Genomic DNA, 18,216 nt, shown 5'->3' with positions numbered 1-18,216 from the left:
ATACCCAATCGCATTGAGGCACAATTTTTGCCCGACACACTTGCGCGCCACTTGCACCATTGGTGCACTTTCAAATGTACGTATATATGTATGTATGCACATATGCTATTGTAGCTGCTCCTGCTGTATAAGCACTCGAATGCGCGAAGACTCATCGTAAAATCGTAAAAGCATCAGTGGAAAAGAACATGAAATTGATTAATGCATTTACGGCGGCGCAGCCAACGAGACAGGCATGCAATCAAACATACCTACATATGTATATTCACCTCCTTATTTACATGTTTGTGTGTGATTGTTTGCCAGGAAGGAGTCACAGTGCACAACAGATGCCCTACCAGCGTCTTTAACGACAGTTCTGCGTGGTATGGCGTGGCGAGACGAGGCGGCACTCAGCTACTTGCCACAGCTGCAATGCAACAAAGTTGGGAGCACGGAGGGGCTTGTATCCACATTTGTATGTTTGTGTAATTTCGTACTTGATATGTAAATACTTGCGTATAATGCTTAAGTTTCTACTTCCCTCGCAAGTGGAAAAATGAACAGCAAAAAAAAAAAAACAAAAACACCAAAAAAAAAACCCAACTAAAGCTTACAATCCGCGCTTCACCATCATTACCATTACCATTTCCACTTCCATGCCTATTTCCATATCCACTTCCACTTACCAAACACTCTTACACATACGTACACAAGTACATACTTGTACTTCAACTTGAAAATTAATCTTCTGAGCGTGTTGCTTATTGTTATAATAACGATGTGCAAAAGCACTTGTAATGGGCCTGTGTAGATACGTATGTGTACGCCTGTCGGGTGCAACACATGCCATAGGAATGCTGCAGCATCCAAACATGCCACCTATACGCACATATACATACACATTTTTACTAAGAATGTACACTTATGCAATGAATACATAATTTATAGATTTGCCGAGTTTATTTTGAAGTAAACTCTGATTTCTAGACGATTAAAGTGGTTTTTAGTGTATTGATAGTGGAATCGAACAATGATGTCTTTATTTCGATTGGCGATTTTCGTAAAGGAATGGTTGTGAATATATTGCTCGAATAGCAAATGATGTAGGATCAGTGATAAAGAGGGGCCAGTAGTGAGGAGTACTAAAAAATTAATAACTACGTCCTTCTTACCTCTACTTTTTGTACGAACGACAGTCTCCGTGTTTAACAGACTTCACACTAACTGGTGGAACTTTCACAAAGACGTAGTAAGCAAAATTTCCAGTTCTGGTCTTGGATAGAGAATAATAATTGCGGACTCAATTACTCGAATGGAAGAAAAAGGCTTAGCCGTAAGAAAATATAATCTCAAAGGTTACCGATTGGCTTCCATTACTCTGTAGTTCGTCTCCCGCGTTGCACCAGTAACGATTTTACTGACTCTCAGGAGTGAGTACTAAGCTCAAGCCTTGACAGCACACATTCGTTTGCCTGACGAATTCAGTATGAAAAATTTATTGCATCGTACCGAGCGATATGAGTTTCATTACCTTGCTGTAGCAATTTAGCTAGTGCGAAAGCGATTTGTTGTTTCTCTAGCGAAACTTAGCTAGAGATTTCATTTATTTTGCCAGCGATTGTCGCATTATTCGTCACTAGCGAATTTCGAACGAACGGTAATGCATCAGATCGTTGACCAGCAGAACTATGTAGTACACATTTCATTAAACGAGCATTTCCAGTTGAATTATTTAGCAATTATTATTATTTTTTCCGATAGGGAGGGCGAATGACGCAATATTTTTTATTTTTCGCTTGTCATTTGTAAACTTCATTAGTATACATTTCATCATGGAACGCTACTCACTTGAGCAACGATTGCAAATCGTGCAAATTTTTTATGAAAATAATCGTTCTGTTGCTGCTACTTTAAGAGCAATACGGCCATTTTACGGTCCATTTAACAAGCCGTCCCGTTTTGGGGTTATGTGAAGTCATTGGTCTACAGTAACAAGCCGGCGACGATTTGTGAGCTCAGAGCCAATATTGAACGCTAAATTGCTGGAATTTCGGCCGATTTATGCAAAAGAGTGGTCGAAAATTGGGTTCAACGATTGGACTTCGTAAAACGTGCACGCGATGGTCATGCAAAAGAAATCGAATTTCATACTTAAATGTATATGTTCAAACTCGATAATAAAAAAAAAATAGTTAAAAAAGTCAAACCGGTTGTGTTTTATTCAAAAAAGTTCAAAAGTTGTAGCGCTCTTATTGAAAACCCCTTTATAAAAATAAGTTAGATTTTTACGTGGCCACAATTTATAAATTTTGCATTCGTATAAATTAATAGGAGTCGCTATGAATACTTTTTAATCAACGAGCACTTTCCTGGTATTTATTCATCCATTCTACTTATGCAAAAACCTGCAAAACTTTTGGTATCACATTTATTTATTTTTTCCAAAAACTCCAGTATGCGCACCTCATTTAATAAATGCTGCTTAAAGTAATTTCCAGGATATGCATTTTAATCTAATCAACCGTTTTAAAATGAAATTTGGGTTTTCATTCAAAATTTGCTATTTACTCGTGTCCTTTTGTTATCTGAGCAGTGCACCATAAGGTGCCACAGAACAACTCAGCTCCCTCAGCGTTCCCATGCTGTAATTCTAAGTATCCATTATATCCAAGTATATACACCGATGTCTATGTAAATATCGCTGTACAAAGTACTAACATTCACCTGGACTCTTATCACTTCTTTATCTAAGACTTATTTGACATGCCGGCCAAGAGTCAACTCAACCGGAAATTTACCTAACAACCACAGCTTAACTAACTTCCGTACTAATTGTGGCAGGATTTGCGTTGAAAATCAACCAACACACATACTTTTATATTCTCTAGCGCACATAAATAACATAATTTTTCAAGATTTCAGAAAATGTCTACTTAAACTAAGTATGTACGATGTATGCATGCGTGTGTGTGTGCGTGTATACAACATTTCCAACAGTCTAAGAAAATTTCAAGTTGTTTGCGGCAAGTAAACTACTTACTACGTATTTTACATATCAAACAGAGAAATGATAAACATTATGTTGAGAGTCGAAACAATGAGACGCATTACATGATAATATTACACATGAACAATACCGTTTTATAACACACATGCATGTGTGTGTGTATGCGTGCTTAGATGCAACTACCGCCAGAAAGTCAGTAGTTAGCAAGTGGCAGTAATTATTGGTAGATATGGATGTGTGTAATGTTTGTAGGCAGCATCTTAAGCAACGTTGATGTAAGTCTACGCATCCACAAGGAGTAAATAAATTTACACTCACACATACTCGCATAAGCAGGCTGCCTCAGACCAAAGCCAACATCTACAAAAACCTACAGGCAGCGAGTCAACAATTTACGGATAGTTAGATAAACTTGACTGAAAATTAACCAAACACTCATTTAACACCGAAATTATGCATGGACATTATTATGCGTTGCATTCGAGCATAATGACAAATATTAATTTTCTACAAACAAACGAAATGAGGTAAACACGCGGACAAACAAATTGTTTAGTCGGAGAGATTGGAAGTGTGGAGTTTGTGGAGTGATCTGTTTGAGGGGTATTGTAGATATAAGCATAGCTTGTGGTGGAGTAGTTGTAGTAGTTTGTTGGTGGGCAACATAAACTTTTCAGATTTAAATAAAAAACGAGCATCAATGATAAAATAACAATTTAAAAAGTTATTTGGAATGAAAAAATTTAAACGTGAAAGCTCTCTTTTTTCAGCGAAAGCTATCGACAACGAAAAGTGTATTAATGTTGACTACTAAAGCCGCAGAATATTCGTTTATATAATATATTAAAGCTTTCGAAACGAGAGCTCAATTTTAAAGTTGCCTTTCTTTGGAGGAATTAAAGCACTCAAATGGAAAGTTTAATTATATAACATCAAGACTTCATTGTTAAGTGAGAGCATCAGAAGGTCTACTCCAAGAATGATAGAAACAAGATTGCGTTTGAATTTACTGAATTCTAATTAAAACTATAGAGGAGTAATCGTTTCTTCCGGTCCTAAATCCTTAGTGGTACATAGGGCATCAAGAGGTGTATTCATGGTAGAAAAAGCAACAAAATACCAGAAAATACTGAAGAAACCATAACGAAATTTTTACAAAAAGAGTACCTTATTTTGTTACATAACCTCAAATATAGCAAAAAAGTCGTTCTCTTAACAAAAAACTCATAAATTAAATTGTACATAACTATAACACATTTATTGCAAAAAAAAAACGCACATTTTAAAGACAATTTATCGCGCATACAAAGTTCTTCAAGTAAGTCAATAAACATTTGGTATTTTAACTTCTTTAAAAGGGCATTTTAGTGCATTTTTATATCCAAAGCTAGGCAACACTGCAGTAGCGAGAGAGAGATTTGATTGCTGAAAGCAGAAGTACACCAAGAAGAACTGCAATCGCGGGCAATGCGACCAGATGTTAAAAAAAAGTAAAGCTAAATAAAACTAAGTGAATTATTGAACTAATTTAAATAAAATGTGTATTTTACAAAATTATAAACATTGCTTTTAATTAGAGGAGGCAAGAAAAATGTCATGAAAAAAGAAGTAAAACTTCGCGTCTAAACAGCAAAAAACAAAAAATCCTAAATCAAGTTACGAAAATGGTAATCTGGCCATACTGGCCCTAAAACGACGTAACTCATTGTCAAATTCGCTGAGAGAAAAGTAACGGTACCACGATAGGTGCCATTTTGTTATTCTTTCCATCATGGGTCTACTCTGTAACGCGTTGCGAGAAAAAATTGTATCAGAAAATCAATTTATTGCCTATATTCGAATAAAAGCTTAGCAATACACATGGATTTCCTTCAAACTATATTTCTAAGCTGTACGGCTGGCGTCAAAACAAAGTGTACGCCACATATTGACAAGTAGTGACTATTTATCAATTATTGTTTCATAAAAATATAGTTCATACAACAACAAAAGCCCCATAAAGCAAAGTTTCGAAATAATTTACCTATACAACTCGTCAAATTTTCACCTAAACTTCAAACTTTTCACTCAGAATATTTGGGGTTTTTATATAATAAAGAGCAGTTTTGGTATAATAAAGAGCAAGTCTGAAGTGGCTCAAAAATTTGCTTTGACCTTTGGCAATTTTTTCTGCTGACGGTGTTGGGTGTTTTCTTTCATATAAAAAATGTGGAGTAGGCTTTTAACGGAGAAAATTCACTAGAAAGCGACTAAAAACAAATTAAAAAAATCAGTGTGATTTTTTACCTAGTTGAAACTTGCACCTTACATACTTTTTCAAAACAAAGAAAGAGAAATATTAAAATGTGATATGATTTACGAAATGTTAAACTTCCTTTCGTATTGCAATTACATAGTATGAGTTCAATTATCTTATTCACTTAACACTTTTTTCTGGTGTTTAATGGATGGCTTGCTTTCTGGTCACTTGGCCGAGTTCCTCCTCCTCTTTGTGTGGTGTGTCTTGATTTTTTACATAAATAGAGAGACCTACGGTCTTATGTTGCCTGCAAACGGCAGCTGATCTTGTTATGAGAAGCTTTTTCATGGCAGAAATACAATCGGATACTTGCCATTGCCTGCCGATGGGCAACCGTCATTAAAAAAAACCGTTTCTATCATTTGGTGTTTCATGCGCAGACAGGGTTTTTAACTCGGACACTACCGAACGGTAATCACCCACCAACCCATGCGGCTAATGCGGCCGAATATAGGCATTTCAAAAAGAAAAAAACGAAAAAAAAAAATATTTTTGAAAGAAATTTTCGAAGAAAAATCCATTAAAGTAGCTCAGTGAAAGCTTTGAAAAATAAATATATTTAGGTAAACTCTTAGTTTTCATATGAAATTTTTAGTTATTTTCATAAAAAATTAGAAAAACTTATAAATATTAAATGAATATTGAATGAATATGAACCGCTAGAGTGCGAAAGCTAGTTGGCGTGGTGTGAAAGCTATTCATTTAATATGAAAGCTTTATGTTGGGCGCTTATTATGTATTTTATTGCGGAAACTATTTAATTTAGTATGAAAGTTCAACTTGAATCGTTATCATCCAAACACCATCTGCGTTGAAAGTAATAAAATTCAAATAACTAACGCTGCACATAATCTTTTGCGCTACTTATTTGCTACAAAAATGAATTATTCGATTTCCGCTGTGAAAATTAGGTTCATGAAAATTTAGTTCATAAATAATTTAGTACATAAATTTTTTTCCAAACTAATTTTTAGTTTCAAATTAACATTTATAATTATTTCTTTTTTTCCCTTCTAGGTGACGCCAGTAATGCCAGTATAGGCAGCGGCGAGGGCACAGGCGAAGAGGATGACGATGCGAATGGTAAAAAGAACCAAAAGAAACGTGGCATTTTTCCAAAAGTAGCAACAAATATCTTAAGAGCGTGGCTGTTTCAGCATTTAACGGTGAGTAGGCACGCATGAAATATATTTATGTATGCAAGTGTATAGGAATTTATAAAGATAAGCACGTTAATATGGTTTCATAAGACTTTTAAGATTTTCTTTTAACACAAATTTGTGTGAATCTTGCGATATTGCGATAAATCTTTAATGTCTAATTCAATGCCGTCGCAGTTATGCACGGCTGAGTTAAATTATGCATACATATATGTATATTTTATTGTTGTAAAAATGTTGCATTATTATTATTATTATTTGATTACCTATTCTTGCTGTTTGCTATGCTTTTTAAATGAACATTTTCAAATTTTCTGTTTACACAAAATATTTTAGATTTATAGTTGTACGTTTATAAATCAAAAAGATTTGTGCTATTTTATGCAACTTTTGGCTTTCGCTTGGCACAAAACAAAAAAGTGATAAAATGCCAGCGGATGTTTGAGTTAGGCTGCCAAGTGGTGAATGAAAAACAAATAAATATCAAAAGAAGGAATTCAAGGGAAGATTCAGTTTGCTTAGGAAAAGATGCATTAATGCAAATCGGTTAGAGTTTATAGTTTCAATCAAAACGAATGATATTAAAATAAATAGGTAGGCCGATAGACTTAGCTAATAGCGCTTTTCGTAATGCAATATAAATAATCATAATTATATTTCTAATAAATAAATAAATAAATAGATAAAATACATGGCAACCTGCCACTACGCTAAACTTATAAAAACTGGAAATATGCATATTTACTTTTACTATTTTTTTAAGCTTTTTGCAATATAAATATTTTATACACAAATGTATGTGCGTATGTTACCCACATTTTACAATCCGTTTTGCTAGAAAATTTTCCACGACATTTTCAAAAACACGTCAGCATGCAACTCGCATTATAAAGCTCACAACGACCTCTCAAACATGACCTGTTATTAATTACATGTTTATCTCAAATAATATTTCTAGTTGCACAACTAATTCCACAATCAGGAGCTCCTCTCTAAGGGTACTTACTAGTTTCTAACAAAAGTTGTTGCAAAACCCAAAGAATGCAGCAGCACAAAATTGTAATTACAGAATGCCATAAGCACAGCTGTGTTGCCGTATTTGGTTATCGCTCTTTTATCAAGAGAAAATATTAGCAAATGAAAAAAAAATAACAGATGAAATAAAAGTGTATACGCGCATTTATTTTTGTATGTTATAAATGTATAGTAGTATGTGTGTGTGTTACCACACTTGCTAAGCTATTTAATTTTAATATACCGTATTTGTGTTTAAAATTCTCTTAACAAAAATTTAATTCACTTAGCCCTTTTCAACTGCGAAAGCACGAATTTGCTTAGCATGAACTATTAAAAATTTAACGCAGGTGCGCAAAGACCAGCTCTAATAATAGTTTCATAAAAATCTTACATTTTTCTATGAATGTTAAGGATAATTTTTTATTTTCAAGCAAACACTGTTAAACAAAAATAAGTAGTTTTCGATTAGTAGCTTACGATTTTTATGTGCTTAGGTGGATGAAAAATAAATAATTTTAAATAAGTGCCTATGCTTTGCTGAGCGTGCAACAATTTTTATGAAATATTATAAAAATAACGCATTTTGTATGTTTTTTTCTTGAAACAAATTTTTCATTTTGAGGTTCTACGGCTGTAGAAATGCATATTTCTTAAAATACAATATGTGGAATGAATATACATTAGATATTCAATTTCACAGGATGAAGCTTATATGATACAATATTTTTTCAAATATTTATTTTTGCTGTTAAAAAAATAATTTTTAAAAACTTCGCCTCAACCTGATAAAAACCGGCGGAATATTTCTTGTTTCATTCTGCATAAAAATATTTATAGTGTTCTTTTTCACCAAACCATTACGAGATATTAGCCGAGAAAGCCATACATACATTTTTCGTAAATTTTTGTACTTTGCGTCCACACTGACTGGGATTTTCTCAATACTCTCAATATTTATTTTTTTCACATTTTATTTATTCATGCTGAAGCTAACCGAAAATGCGTGAGTGTTAAAAAAAGAATGTAAAAATTTGAAGGAAGCAAAATAAGCAAAATGGTCTCAAAACTTTTAATAAAGCTATGGGACCGCAAATGATTTTGGAAATATGCCAAGTTATTCTTTGTTTTTAAATCCTCTGTTGCTTGCCTGTTTATATTACTTTTTTTTAGTTGGCTGATGTTTTGAGAAATTATTTGTGTTGAATTCGAAGAAAATTATCGGTTGACGACATTGATCACGCATATTCTCACGAAGCCTCAGCAGTAATAGACGTACTCACCATCTATGAGAATTTTAAATGTCCTTCAAGTCTTTCCGTTTCTTTTCTTTCCTAATATGTGCTGAGATTTTTTTCCTTAAGTTGATCGGCATTTTCAATGGACGGATTTTTCGGATTGTATACTTTTCTTGTCAGGATTCCCTATAAGTTTTCTGTCGATACTCTAGTCTGAGCTTATGGCTGGTCTATTTTAAAGAAATGTAGTTAAAATAGAGGAATTTTGCTCCTGTGAAATAAAGTGTATTTCCAATGAATACTATAAAAAATCTGTATTTGTTCTGGCAAAAGTAAACAGATTTTATTAAATAGCTGGTTATATCCCCTTTCGTGTATACCCTTATTATCATCATAGAGTGAGATAAGAACTTAAAACAATTTTTTGGTTCAATTTTGCATTATAAAGTTTGAAGATGGTCATGAGAAAACGAAAACTTAGTGTGCAGCACTACAATATAAATGGTGAATGCATGTGGAAATTTTCCTGGATAATAAAAAAGTAGATTTTTGTTGCACGGTGTAACACATAAATAATTATTTATTTTTTGTTTTGTTTTATAAGAAAGAAAACTGTTTACGAAAATTTGAGAAAATAACCGCTAATACAAAAGTAAATGTATTTTGTTGTTAATTTCCTATGTTGTTGTTTTTGAAAATTTAAAAGAATGCTAAAAATTTTTTTTCTTTTTTGAGAATTAAAATATGCTATTTTTGAGGTTTTGAGCATATAATTTATTTTCTTAAATAATTACAACTTCCCTATTTTCTTATCAAACTCTCAATTTTTTTTAAAGAAAGCTTCAAATTCAAGAAACTGAACGCAAAATGTGACATCGAAGTGATAAGCAATTAACTGTGCAGCACTTTCTATAAGCAACAGTTGCCAATAGGCTACCAGAAGCCAACATTTAGTGAAGCCCAATGACTTTCCTTTACCTTGTGCTCGGAATATGGCCGCAAAATGTCAGTTAACCGCATGCAAATTGTTTTCCAGAAAGCCAAAGTCAAAAGCTACGACTATTTCCTAACCTAACTTGCACAACTTCATAAGCAGCCAAGTCTGATTTGTGGTGCTGTGCAAGTATGACTTAAGCCACAGCTATTGCTAATATTTCCGAGTCAGCCAGCGCTAGTAGAAGAGTACAACGATTTCCTTTTACTATTAAATAAAAACAGGAAAACATAGAAATTAGAAAATGCGAAACTGGCATAAGCCTTGTTTTTTTATGTACAAGTAATAATTTGGAGGGCGACTAGCGGATGGAAACTACTGTAACTAGCGCGTTTAGCAAATCGACATACTTGTCCATATACACGCATATGTATGTATGTAAATGTAAAGGGTGTTTCTTTAGAGGTGATATACTTTAAAGCACTGTTTTCTGTGACAGCTAATTTGGCACGGATAATGGTCGTTTTTCGATTAATATGACCTGGCAATTCATCATGGGTTGACTCACGCCGCAGCAACGTTGGCAAATTAGTCAAATTTATTGGGGAAAAACATGATTTAGCTTGCCACAGCAGTGCACAAGCCTTTATTGAGTACGTAATGATGACATCCAAAAAAAAAATACATCTTTTGAGCTGAGGCCATCATTGGCCAACTCGTTTGTGTGATTTTACTCGTTTATTTTATACTACTTTCTTTGTTGATATATAAAGCCATATGCCTCGGATTATAAACCAGAAATCATTTAGCATTTGCCACATTTGATTATTTTCTGCGAAATGTGTAATGTCCGTATGAAAATTAAGCCTCCAGATTATGCCATGTACGCGCCAATCGCGGCAGCCACATGACGGGAATCAAGCTCAAACACAAAGTAACATAAAATTTAATGTTATATAAAGTTAATTTCATGTACAATATGTTAAAAATATTTTCGATTTTTTTTATATACGACATTGAAACTTCTGCGCCTCTAGAAAGAACACCCTCTATATGCAAACACAGCATGTGCATATGTATTTGTACGCCTATCTTTCATGTGCTTGATAAGAATCTTTGCGCCGTTGCGTCACCTTCCCTCTTCAGGCGCCGGCAGTCGGTTACTGCAGTGCTATTTTTATTATGTAGTTAGTTATTCCTCTCATTTGTTGTTAAACGCTACTGCCATTGTTATTAAACAAGCTGATATCGGCTTTATCATTGTTGTTATTGCCATTAACGGGTTACCATACCTGTATGCCATATAAGTTTGTATGAATATCACTCACGCTATTTGCTTACTTTTCGTTTATAGTTTTTTATTATTATTTATTTTTACTATCGCGCATACAACTACACACATTTCTTGCGTATCTCAAAGACTGTTGCGTGTATCTAAATATGAGTAGCCATTGTACATATGTGGTGCAAATATGTATGTAAATATATTTACCTGGCATATATATGGTATACATATACACCTACATAGATACAGACACATATGTATGTACATACGTGCTTTTTATCTCACTTTTCGCGCTGAGACTCTCCCACTGTACTGGCATACATGCAAACAGACATACATACACACACAATCATTTTAGTTTTTCTTTGCGTTGCTCATAAATGCGATTAAAAATATTTATTCATTTATTTGTACTTTTTTTCGCTCTGCACTCAGCAAATAAACGCACGCACACACACCAACAATTAAATACCTCGTAGCCATCAGCGGCGCCCATTGGAGCTCGCTCACTCCCATCACCGCTCGGTAGGTGGAGTGATATTTTACTGTGTATGCGTTTTGTTGTTGCGTTATGCGCACACACATCCGCCGCGCTTGGTTGTTGTTGCTGTAGCTACTATTGTTGCACAGTAGCCACTATTGCTGCCATTGGTTGAAATGTGTTGTGTCGCTTTGCTATTGTTGTTGGATTTCGCTTAAGCTACTTTGACGACAGTGTAGTTGTTTTCTACAACAGTACGGTTTTGTTATTATTGTTGGGTACAGTAGTTGTTGCTACTGATGTTGTTACTATGGTTGTTATTCTTGTGTGGCTGTTGTTGTTGCTGCACGCTGACGCCACCTGACAATTTACTAGCAAGCGCAAAGCTTACGTTAGCGAGCGTAAAATTAAGTATGGCTGCCATCCGTTTCGACGTTTAGCTGCTGCTGTTAGCAAATGAACGAGCAGATTGGGCGTATTGGAGGGTTAGGCATGTTTTTATTCGAAAGATCGCTAGAAGTAGAGGTGAGGGAGAAGGTGCCCACAGTGAAGAAGGTGATAGCAACGTTTCTAATATAATTAAATATTAAATTAAAAAAAAAATTTTACAGTCATACATATATATATACCAGTGCATACGCTTGTTTAAAAAAATGTTTCGGGTCCACTTAAAAATGAAATAAATAAAACTTTATAAGTTCAAATGTATTAATGGCATTTTTAATCTGGATAATATTGTGCTATAAAATAAATTTTCAGCAAAAATTTTGATTACGATAAGCCAATTTCTACCAATTCGGTTACTAAATTTTTACGTCAAAGTCTGGAATTTTGTTCTCTAAAATTAATCTTATGCGTAAAAATATTTCATAAAAAAAAACTAATCATGTCTATAATTTTCAATAAACTGTTGTTCAACTAAAAGTCGCCTCGTGTAAATTCAGGGTAGTCAAATTTTTTTACATTGAACTTCTTATTCAACCTGTGAAAATTCAACTGTGTAAGCATGAGCAATAAGACCTTAACAATAGAAGAGGGAACCGACGTGTCCCGGATAAAAAATGTCTTATAAATTTATAGTATACATATATGTATAATATGTACATATTTATATATGTATATTTGTCGCTTACGCCCTCTGTTAGATATTTGGCTGAGCTTTTCCTAATATTCGTGATGTGAGTCTTGATGTTTTTCCACAAACGGAGGGACCGACAGTTTCATACCGCCCCCGAACGGCAGATGATTTTTCATGAGCAGCTTTTTCATGGCAGAAATACAAACAAAAAAAAAACTATCAGTTTGTGTTTCGTCACCGGGGTTTCAAGCCCATGCACTACCGAATCTATGTAGTTAAACACCAGCTCATTCGGATGCGGCGGCTGCTATGCAAAACGATTATTAAGTGGAGTTTAGAAACCTAAGTAAATTCAGGGAATTAAAGTTGTCTGAACTACACAGTTCTAATACTCCTTGATAGCTGCAGCTACGGCAGGAGATGTTTTGCTGCACTCTCAGCTGGATTGCGTGAGCATCCAATGCTCAGTGCAATGTGAATATATCAGGCTATATACAAATACTTTCTGTCCATATTGATGATGATTGAAGCTCATTTCGGGCAACAGAGTGGCCAAGGACCAACGTTTGAGCTTATCGGCTAATTAGTTTCCATGCATGTTAGAATGTTCCGATACACAAATCTAAGTAATGGTATACCGATGAGGTACGCCTGTGACATACAGCCTGCGCCGCCCTGCAAGACTAGATGCTACTATTAGCTAATGAGGTATTTTTATTGTCACATCGCTGTAATACTTTTATCAGATTATTTTACAAGCTTTCTAGAAGGCAATCACTTCCGGCTGAAAAGCGGTCGAAGAGTATGTAAAATGCGCAGGCCGAAAACTTATTTCTTAAATACTGTGATATCATTGCTTGAAAGTCAAGCGGAAATGTGCAACTAATTAACAACAATTCATTTTTTGTTTTGGAGAAGGCATTTGAAATATTTTAACTAAAAGTTAGTATTTTGAAGAGAAATCATTGCTTTCTGCAAATCATTGTAAAATCATTGCATCCCCAACACATTGACTTCAACAAGATTTTACAGCTACTTTGCGGAATTTCCACCCGCCTACTTATGTTTGGCTTCTTTTACAGTACATGAAAATTTCCAAATTTGTTAAAATGAATATTTTTCTTCACATCTAATCAAAGGCTTTCAATAGGATTTAGATCAGAACAACTTTTAAAGCAAGCCTCAAAGTATCGCCGTACTACTCTGAAGCCACTGTTATGTGTTCCGTGGAGTATATTTTGGGTAGCTAAGCTACTGGAAAATCCACGTTTCGGATAATTTGACTCTAAGGAAATATTCCTTCATAATTGAAACATTTACAAAAACAATTCTATGCGTCTATCAAAGCGAAAATTGCTGCTATATATCGATTATCGACATAAATCTTAGTCCTTTATTATAGGTTTGTATCGGTTTTTCTACAGACGATTTACAGATAAAAATTAACAGGTTACAGATATAAGTTAACAATTTACATCTATGTGTACATATAACATAATGAGCATTATAAAATAATTTTGTTATTATTGATATTTCATTGATGTTGAAACCCAGGATTTGGTGTGTGGCCCGGCCTGCGTCTTCCAGATGATATAAAATCTCTCGCTGCTTTAATAATCCTCGCTTCCAGCTCTTATCACATAACCTTTCCAAGTTCGTCATCTTGTGTTGGATACTTAGCGATGTCGTCTATACATACATACATACATACATATATATTTATTTACTTATCTATTCATCACAGCTATAATCCGCCAATGTTTTTGCAATAAAATTTAATACAATTATGGTAAAATTATTGCATAAAGGGTCACTAATGCCGGAAGGGAACTCACGAGTCGGAGCTTGTGTTATCATACAAATGGGGACACCATTAGTTTTATGTGTATGGGTTTTATGACACCAGAAGAGAGTTCATACAGCTTATTAAGGGTCTCAAATGCAGCTTCATTTATTTCATATTTTAGTTTAAAAAATTTCGAATTTCACTAGGCGACTTCGCAATGAAAGCGATCATTGTTTGAAGAATGCTAAAGAAAATTGTCTTTTATTTGATGCTAAATAGTGGAATGGGTGGCATCCCCGTATTCTTGCGCGATTGCAGATATGCTGCGAGCTGTGTAAATGCAACAGTGTCACAAAAAAAAAAGAAAATCCGAAAGAAACCCCCAAAATTGTATGGAAAAATAACATTTTCTCATTTGAAAATCACTTAAGTATAAACAATACACTATATAAACTCAATTTCTCCCATCCCGCCAACAGCTTTATACCAGCATCGACACTTCCTTGACATGGCAATAAATCAAATCGACTAAAGCAATATCAAGTAAGACCCCAAAAAATTTGCAAATCTATTCCACTACGCAGTCAGCTGTGTACGAGGGATGCCTCATTACATTTGCCGATGAATTTAATTTAAAATCTAAATGCTCGCACACAAAGAATAGTAGAGTATGGCGCTTTAACCGAATCCCCCGCAAAGCGTCACTTTAACCAATGTGAGAAGGGAAAGCAGCTCATTGAGCTATTGAATAATGAGGATGAATAGAAATGCCACAGGAAAAAAATACGAGGAAAACCGTAGCCTGTTTCATACACGTATTCGCATACTTACACACATATGTACATATCCATCTACATATAATCTACATAAATAGAAAAACGTCTGGAGGCCGATGAAAATGTGGCAATTGGAAGTTGCAAGTTCTTACAACAACAAAAGAAAAAACAATTTCCTTAATGCTACTGCAAATCGGCGTTAATAGCATTAAGGGTAATAGCTCAAAACTGGCTGTAAGTAAGTACCCAACAAAAAACAAAAAAAAAAAAAACCAATGCATTGTTATACGTATGTGTGTGGTTGAGTACTAGTGCTGCGCTGCAGAAGTAAACATGAGCGATGCGCTGATTTAAACAGCAATTCATCAATGTCGTACACATCCTCGTCGCGCTCGTCTGCTCGTCCTTCTCGAGAGCAAATTCTAAAATGCATTAGCTTACTTAGTTGAATGCTCAGAGGAGCTTTGGAAGAGTTTGTAATAGGCGTAGTACATACATATATATTTATATGTATATGCATATACACCTGTGTTCACAATAATAGCAGTATGGCATATTGTTTTTCCTATATTTTTATTTTTCTTTAAAATCTTTAATTTTTTTATAGAAATGTTTTGCTTATTACAATTGAACTCATACAGAGGAAAGTTTCCAGCTTTGTCCAAAGTTTAACAAAATTCCAAAAAAATTCATAATAATTTCATCGAAAGTTCCAACTTTTTAGTCAGAACTTTTAGGGAAATTTCGGATATGCAGTTGTGTAGTTGACCCAATTTTGGTATAAGAACCGGCCAGCTTAAAGTGGCTCGAAATTCGCATTACATATATCGTCCCCTTAGTATAACAATAGCCTATGTGCTCATAGGCTATTATTTTTTTATTGAATTTTTGGATTCTCCATCGTCGATTTTATATGTGGTCAAAATTTTGTCAAATTCTAGTTCCACAAAGTGGGTCAAAACGTCAGTCAAAAAATAATAAATATTTACAGACATAACGAGATTTGAGTGAGAGCTACTTTCGACAAAAAGTTTGAAATTCATTTTCTCAAAACATCAAAAAATTTATAGGCTATTTTAATACTAAGGGGACGATATAGTATATACATATTTCCTTTGCTTCCTAGGAGGAACAAAGGCCACTGGTTTCATTAATCTGTGAATTTTAAAATGGATAGGAGATTGGCCATCCACATCCGAGTCTGATTACGGAACTGTCGGCTTTACCTTTAGGCTGGCATGGGTGGCAAGGGCATTTTCTCCTCACAGTCCGTAAGGACTGGTGTTTAGGGGCACCGTTGATATTTGGTAATTTATATATTTTTTTTATCGGGGTTATCCATTTTCGTTGTATGCTGGAATGAAAAACAAAAAAAAAACTTTTAGAAATCAACGCATTTTTTGAGCCACTTCCAGCTTGCACTTCATTTTTCTAATGATTCTGATTTTTCTAATGATTTTTAAACTTTGCACAAGGTTTGAAATTTTAAATTACAAAGCGAAATTTTAGTGATTAAAAAGTTAGACATTTTGATGAAAAGTTTTTTTAATTTTGTACAAAGTGTGAAACATTAAATTACATGGTTTTTGCTATGTTTAAAAAAAACTATTGTAAAAAATTGAAAAAAATAGAATCAAAACTTTGCAATAAGACGCGCTGCTTTTATTTTGAACACAGGTGTATGCGTGTACCTATGAATGCTTGCTTACATTTGGGCGCAAGAGTATTTTTAGGGTTTTAACAACCTGCCTGCAGGTCAATTACTTTTGGCCGAAATAAAACTCATTTCCGTTTATTTTTTCTGTTCAATTTTTTTTTTGTTTATTTGAACTGAAGTCTGTTCTGAAGTAAGTATCTCGTTGTTATTGTATTCATCAATGGAAGTTCACATAAGTTTGCTGATATGCCAAATCTTATTTTGTATATATCCTGTACGCTACATACACACATACATCATACATGCATACATACATATGTATATCCACTGCCTTTCCTTCCTCCATCTGCTATTATGGTTTTTTGGCGCTCACGGGTCATTTTCGTTTTCCTGTTTTTCTTGCTTGTTGCCAAAACGGTAATGGCTTTTTCCAAAACAATATTACGAAATACCATTAAGATTGCTATCAATATCTCATATGGCAATGGTAGAAAAATATGCGCACAACTACACGCTCACACATACATACATGCATACGAATTTAGTTACCTTTTTCCATTCGACTAGCAGCAGTAAACTTAAAAATTAACTTAAGCCACATTTTGGTCAATTTCGTAAAGCTGCTTCCACTTTCTTTCCGCGCCAATCGCCACACTAGCTTAGTAGTGTCCTTTTTGCTGCCATTTGTGGTCAGCGCCATATCGCCAACAGGAAATCTTTGGAAAAATAAATGCATTTGCAGTCACTACCGAAATAAGATTTCTTTAGCTGTTCAAAATGGCAAGAGGAAAAAGCAAGTGAGTAAAATAAAATTTGATAGTTTTGTTTGTTGTAGCACGCAAGCCAATAACAGAATACACATATGCTTATACAAAGTTAACTAAGTATGTGTATTGGTATGCACGTGTGCAAAGCTAAATCCTTGACTGGCCAGTACATTTGACCAGCAGCTTAGAGTTCAGAGCCAAAAAATGGTAAATATTGTTGAAATCAAAACTTATCTAAATTGCCAACCACAAACGCACACGCATGCGCATATACACATACAAGCATACAAATAGTAGATTTCACATAGAAATTGAGAAAATGAGACAATTTTGTGCATAAAAAAGAAAAGTCCACAAAATTATCGAAGTTAAGCAGTTTGCGGCTTAAACTCAAAGGTGGATGTTTTGAAAAAAAAAAACAAAAAACAACAACCACTACTAGATATTCAACTATGCTAACCCTTTAGCAATGTGTAGACCATAGATGACCATAAAAATACATATTTGGTAGATAAAATGATAGCTGCACGCACATCCATACACATGCACATATCTGTCCATGCCCCCCTCCCGTCATCTTCAACGAACAGTTAACGGTCAACGGTTTGTTTCGGAAAATGCATACATTTATTTAGAATGTTTCCTCTTTGCACCGTTTTACCTACTTTGCTATGCACAAAGCTTTGCAACTTTGGTACTTTGCTCGGCACCGCTACAAAATGGGGCATAACAAATTTGTTTATATCGGAAGT

General features: G+C 34.4%; 1 protein-coding gene across 1 annotated transcript in view; it reads left to right on the top strand.

Annotated features, from left to right (window-relative positions):
- LOC129253053 (homeobox protein homothorax) overlaps window positions 1–18,216 on the top strand; it is a 258,126-nt gene that overhangs the window by 197,111 nt on the left and 42,799 nt on the right. Inside the window, exon 5 of the mRNA XM_054891285.1 lies at window positions 6,306–6,454. Coding sequence (XP_054747260.1) covers window positions 6,306–6,454 — 149 coding nt within the window. The remainder of the gene's footprint in view (window positions 1–6,305; window positions 6,455–18,216) is intronic.

This window comes from Anastrepha obliqua, chromosome 1 (genome assembly GCF_027943255.1).
Source record: "Anastrepha obliqua isolate idAnaObli1 chromosome 1, idAnaObli1_1.0, whole genome shotgun sequence".
Lineage (NCBI taxonomy): Eukaryota > Metazoa > Arthropoda > Insecta > Diptera > Tephritidae > Anastrepha > Anastrepha obliqua.
This window is presented reverse-complemented; position numbering and strand designations above follow the sequence as displayed.